This window comes from Pinus tabuliformis, chromosome J, assembly GCF_031772625.1.
Source record: "Pinus tabuliformis cultivar Carrire ecotype Pingquan chromosome J, CPIR1, whole genome shotgun sequence".
In the NCBI taxonomy this organism is placed as follows: domain Eukaryota; kingdom Viridiplantae; phylum Streptophyta; class Pinopsida; order Pinales; family Pinaceae; genus Pinus; species Pinus tabuliformis.
This window is the reverse complement of record NC_142295.1, coordinates 1,131,917,370-1,131,923,901: the sequence shown is the minus strand read 5'-3', so window position 1 is coordinate 1,131,923,901 and position 6,532 is coordinate 1,131,917,370. Positions and strand designations below refer to the sequence as shown.

Below are 6,532 nucleotides of genomic sequence, written 5' to 3'. Positions count from 1 at the left end.
TATCTTAGAATCCAATATTTCATGACAGGTTGAAAAAATTCAACATCCAATACCATTTCATAAGGGATTGTGTACAATGTGGATCCTTTTGAATACAATATGTTCCTACAAATCAACAGGTTGCAAACATTTTGACGAAGGCCTTGGTAAAGGGAAATTTAGTTTCTTTAGGGATAAGTTGGGTGTTGTGGAGAACACCTTCCTTGCTAAGAGGGAGTGTTAAATATTGTAGCTTAAATAGGTGTGCTAGATGTTTTCCCAAGTTTCACCTAGGGAAAACATCTTAATTATGTCAATTAGTGATTTTTAAAATATTTCCTACTTTTAAACTTATGGAAAGTGGATAATTAATTGATGGTAGTTGGGATAAGATCAATTTACCTCTAGAATCTTGTGAAAAGTTTCTAAGTTGATATTAGCCATCGGTTGGATTGAGTTCACTTCTAATTGTGGCCATTCATTTGTGAATGAGAGAATATAAAGGGAGATCGATGGACAACATTGGAGATAGATCTAACAAATTGAGTGGGTGATTTTTAGTGAGACACTAACAAGGTTTCAACAACAATGATCAGGAGAAGAATTTCAGGAATTTTTTACTATGAGTTATTTTATGAAGAAGACCGCGTTTTTCCAGTGAGGCTATGAGTTTGAGGAGGAGGTTGAGTTTCTCAATAAATACACAAGATTTTAGGCCGAGATTATTTCTATAGGTAGTGTGATTCTTCCAAAGGCCAATGCGAGTTTTCTAGGAGACAAGGTGAATTGCCGAAATACCAGTGCGAGTTACCAGGTTGCCAATGTAAGTTGTTGGAAGTAATGCAAATTGCAGAGAGGAAGCTATGGGGATTCTTCAAGTTAATTTGACTAGCATAAGTGAATATAAAATATTGCTGGAGATTTTCTAATGAGAAGAAAAATTTGTAATTTCTCAATAACAATTTTTGTTGAAAATAATAATATGAACCCTTAGATTTGAAAACTAGTTTTTCCCACATTGGGGTTTTTCTATAACATTTGTCCAAAAATACTTGTGTCTATTGTGTGGTTAGTTTCTTGTGTATCTCACTACAATCTTTATTTTGTGAATGTGGTTGTACATGTTATTGCTCATTACTTCCAATAAAAGAATTAATTTACCATGAAAAATTAATAAGAAAAGAAGATTATGTTTATATGTTGAAGAAGGCCTTGTATGATGTTAAGCAAGTGCCAAGGGCATGGTATTCAAGAATTGGTAAGTATTTTAAGGACCATGGATTAGTTAAAAGTTTATTTGAGCCCAATATCTATATCTTTTAGTCAGGACAAGACATTTTGATAGTTGTCTTATATGTTGATGATTTGATCTACACAAGGAACAATACAAAACCATTTCAAATGTTTAAGTCACATATGGTTGTTGAGTTTGAGATGATAGATCTTGGTGAGTTGCATTATTTCTTGGGTATTGAAGTTTAGCATAAGGAAGATGGTATTTTCATGTCACAAGCCAAGTATACTTGGGACATTTTGAAGAAGTTCAAAATGTTGAGTTGCAAGCCAATGATAACTCCTTTGGTAGTTGGGTTGAAGTTATATGGACATGATGATTCCAATTTAGTTGATGTTACTTTGTATCGTCAATTGATTGGAAGTTTGATCTACTTAACTAGAACTTGACCAGATATTTATTTTGTAGTCAGTATGGTATCAAAATTTATGGCAGAATCCAAGGAATTACATCAAAAAGCAGCAAAGAGATTTTAAGATATCAAGTTGATTGGTTATGTAGATTCAGATTAGGCTAGATGTATGGATGACAAGAAATCAACTTCAGGGTATTCATTTAGTTTGGGTTCAAGAGTAGTTGCTTGGAGTACTAATAAGAAACCTACAGTTTCTCTCGACAACAAAAGCTATGTTGTGTAAATAAAATAATAAACATAAAAATAATCTCAAATTAGAATAAAAATAATTTCAAACTAAAATAATAAAAATAAAAATTATGAGTTATTATTATTAATTTGATCGATAATTATTAATTTTTGTTAGATAGTTAAGGTAAACTTGACACGGTGAAGCTACCAACAGTTTTTTAGCACAACTTTATGAGAACCCATTGTATTCCTTTGGAATATAACTTATTTAAAGGTGAACCATTTTAGGTAAATGTGTTCTTTGGTAAAGTTGAATGAAAAATCAAAATGTATAATTGTTGTTTTGTGTTTTGATGGGTAATCTTTAAATATGAAAATTATATCATTTTAACTTTACACTTTATTTACAAAAATTAAACCAATCTAGACCCATCTTATCTCCATATCTATCAAACACTAAGAGGGATCAAATCTCTTAATGTTTTTGATTGCAAAAGAGACATATCCCTCTCAACCCAAATCTCTCAACTTCGAAACCACTCTTTTTTCATTGCAAAAGAGATTTGATTCTTCTCAACCCTTATTCAAAATTAACTTCGATCTAAGCTACTTTTATATTAAGAATTGAATGAATTACACTCTCTCTAGAAAAAATATAAAAATATAAGATTTCTCTCATTATTTTGATTTAAAATTATGTTATTTAATATGGATATCAAATTGTTTCATTTATGAGTAAGAGTGAGAATGAAATAATTTTACCACATCTCTTTTAAACTTATTGTAAAATCAACAACGAATCAAACAAGGATAATGAGAATAAGATTATTAATATTTTAAAATACTTTTAATCAAAATTAAATATATAAATATAATTTTTTTATTATAGCATGTAACAATAATAATACGTTAATAAATTATTGATACGAGTAAAGCCTTCAAACATGGATGAGAGAGATAAAAATAATAAATTAAAAGAAAAAATAAAAAAAAAAGATTTTTTTATAAAACAATATGTTCCATATTACTATATTAATAATTTGTTTATTTATTTAATTTTACACCTAAATTTGAAAATATATAAACAATCAAAGAATATTGGTAGCTATTACATTTTCTTATAAGGATTCATGTTCGGATATCTTTTTTGTATAAGTTTAAGGGAGTACCAGATGTTAACTAAGATAACCTAACTTGATCATAAAAGTTTTAGGATGTCAATTGTTTTTCAAGGAATTAAATGAGAAGATAACCTAACTTGATCATAAAAGTTTTAGGATGTCAATTGTTTTTCAAGGAATTAAATGAGAGGAAATGTTTACTTTAAAATTTGTTTTCCATTAACTAAGATAACCTAACTTGATCATAAAAGTTTTAGGATGTCAATTGTTTTTTAAGGAATTAAATGAGAGGAAATGTTTACCCTAAAATTTGTTTTCCATTATATTGTTACTTAGCAATTTCTTAAGGGTAAGTTGGTTTCTCATTATAAAAATATCGAATATTTCTGCATCTTTTTCATCCTCTTTATTTATTAAAATATCGAATATTTCTGCATCTTTTTCATCCTCTTTATTTATTAGATCTAGAACTTTTTTCATCTACTTTATTTACTGGATCTATGCTAGCAAAATAGGTTAAAACAAAACTATAAATTGTGTACTCATCTCATTTAGGGTAACTTGATTCAGCTTAAACGTTCAGCCATGGGTGTTCTGCAGTGAAAAGATGAGTATTTTAGCGACCAATATGATATTTATTAATAAAATGTATGCATGAACAAAAGCTCCAGTGTATATTTACCTAAAACTTCTGTAACAGTTAACCTAGCCTTGGGATTTTTGACGAGCATCTTTGATACAAGATCCCTGGCAGACTCTGAAATGCGAGACCAAAGGCCAACTGTGAAATCGAGGTGTTTGTTTAAAATGTCATCCCAAAGCTTGGTCGTCTCTTCTGATGTTAAGGGAAGAGTACCGCCACTGTGCTGGCGACCATGGCAGCCAAACGGATAAACGCCCACGAGCATCTTGTAGAGCAGAACTCCTGCGCTCCAGACGTCGACGGCCTCGCAGTAGCCATTAGAAGCCACGATCTCGGGAGCCCTATACTGAGGAGTCCCAATAGGCTCATAAAAAACATTGCCTGATTCAATAGAAGGGATATTGACATTAGTTGCTGGGCACAGAGTCAGTGTTTCAACTTATCTCAATTACATAGTGTGGAAATATTTTCCAATTTGAAATGAAATAGTTTTCTCGGAGTGAATTTATTAAAATCTTGTAATATAATTTTAAGATTTTTTGTTATTTAAAATATATTTTTTGAATATATAAATAGATTCAATGTCTTGAAAAATTTTTGGGTACTAAAATTATGCAGATTAAACAATTCAAACTCAGGGGAAGATTTTTTCGAACGTGTTTACTTTGTATATAGTTCGTTTCATATATTAATCCATTTATATTGATTATAAGCCTTATAGATTATATGGATTAATATCACATCTCTAGATGTGATATATAATGACTTATAGGCTCTTAGTCTATTCTCTCTCCGTGATAAGAATTCATATGCCCAATAAAATGGAATCTTTATTTTGAATATTATGAAGAATAAATCTTTTTATGATGAAATATTTGCATAAGGGATATCTTATTGGTTGATATTATCACTTTGATATCATCAATAAATATTTTTGTTCTTAGTTGTTGGAAGAAATTGTTCCATAATTTTACCATTGGTGAACACTCAATAGATGAAACTGTAGTATTATCAACTATTTCCCAACCTTAGTAAGAGGAGATTACCATTTAGTTTTAAAAATATCTATAGGATTTTGGATTTTGATTACAATTAACTGCCATGAAAAGATCATTTGGTGACTACACAGTTCTTAATTATCAAATTTCAAAATATTTTTCAATAGATATAAAAATATTAAAAAAAGAGAAAATTGATGATTTACTTATAAAAAAAAAAAAAAAAAACCCTAGAGCTAAATCAAATACTTTTATTTGAGAAAGACCTTGTCTACTGAGGCCACACTTTGGACTGGATTGTCAAATTCTCACCGGAATCTGGTGATTCTTTTTTGTCCAGAAATCTAATCTTTGGAAAATCTCTTCCAAATTAATCATAATCCATTTTTGGTGTTAACTTCTTGTGCTCTCTACTGTGGTTTCTGATAATGAACCACATTAGAGGATTCCAAAATTTTTGACACCAAACATCCAGTGTGATTAATCAGGAAGAGAATTTCCAGTCATTAAGAATCACATAAGTTAGAATTTAGAAATCTAAACCATTGTTTGAATCAATTTTTTATGGTGAAAATCCATTCAGCACCATCAAGAACCTTTGACAACCAAATTCTAAAGGCTGACAGCTATAATATGAATTTCCAAAAATTTCTGCTAGAAAAATTCTGCCAAATTTCTATTGGTTTTTTGAGGAAATTGTGAGGTCAAGACTAAATCAAACAATTAACTTAAAACTTATCCATTAAATTTCCAAATTGTCTATTAAATTTCCAAAATATTTCAAAATTATCAATTTAAATTTCCAAATTATCTATTAAATTTCCAAAATATTTCAAAAACTATGATGAACTATAAATCATAAACCTTTTTCAAATTCTATGGAGAGGCCGAAGTCCCCCAGATTGACAACCGGGGGCGTGGTTGATGACAGGAAAATGTTGCTCAGTTTAATATCTCTGTGCATAACAAATTTTCTATGACACCGGTCCAAAGCTTCCATTATCTGTCTGAAAATGGCTGCAGCTTCTGCTTCGGCATCTACATAGTTTCCCTTCTTAACGACTAGTTGTGACAGATCTCCTCCTGGACAAAACTCCATAATCAGATTGAAAAACTGTCTGTCTTCGAATCCTGCCACAGGTTTCACAATGCCGGGCTCTTCCTGCAGGTAATACATAAAGTATGCTTCGTTTAAAAATTCCTCTTTATATTTTTTGAAGTAGCTCTTGCAGCACAATGTTTGTCCAGTGGCCTTGCGATAACATTTTCTGATTCTCACGTTCTTCAAAGTCGGACCGAATTCGAAAATATCGTGGATGCCATTATTGGGCAATTTGCTTCCGAGGGTGAATACAGAAGTTCCCACGTATTTCACCAGTTCCTCAGCTAACTTTTCTGACCTGCTCTTTGCTTTAGATGAACCAGATTTTTTCATGGAGTTTATGGATGGTTGTCTAACGTTTGCAGTGGTGACAATATGAACATTTGTCTGTGCATCTGTGTCAAGAGCTTCTAATGGAAAAGATTGGCTTGGTGGGGATTCGTTAATCGACATTGTATACCCCTCGCCAACTTCGAAATGGTTATAATAGTTTTGGCTGGTATTCGATTCTCTATATATGAGAAGGAATTTTCCAAACGAGGGTGTACGTCGTCTCAAAACAAATTTATAGAGTTGTTTAAAATTTTAAATTTGACAGAATTTAGGTTAATTTGTTTATGTTGATATTAAAAATATTTAATATTAAAATTGGTTTAGTTATTATTTTGTATATATTAATTATATTTGATAAATATATATGGGGTGTAAGTGTAAGTCTGTTTATGAGGAGATAAGAGTATCTACTTATGTTTTTATAAATATTAAATATTATTATTATTATCTAATTTTAAAGTTATTGTTAAGCTACA

General features: G+C 30.5%; 1 protein-coding gene across 1 annotated transcript; it reads right to left on the bottom strand.

Annotated features, from left to right (window-relative positions):
- Positions 1–3,618: 3,618 nt before the first annotated feature.
- On the bottom strand, positions 3,619–6,176 carry LOC149231063 (calcium-dependent protein kinase 10-like). Its single transcript, XM_089381530.1, has 2 exons — positions 5,486–6,176; positions 3,619–4,004 (listed from the first exon to the last, which is right to left on the bottom strand). Exons 1-2 carry the CDS (start codon positions 6,174–6,176, stop codon positions 3,619–3,621), a joined length of 1,077 nt encoding a protein of 358 aa, XP_089237656.1.
- Between the last annotated feature and the right edge of the window lie 356 nt (positions 6,177–6,532).

What these genes read in the sequence shown, in the direction of transcription:
- LOC149231063 (XM_089381530.1), bottom strand. Translation starts at nt 6,176, where the DNA reads ATGTCGATTAACGAATCCCCACCAAGCCAATCTTTTCCATTAGAAGCT. An exon ending in CTCCATAGAATTTGAAAAAG is followed by an intron (nt 4,005 to 5,485) that starts GTTTATGATTTA and finishes CTATTGAATCAG; the next exon opens with GCAATGTTTTTTATGAGCCT.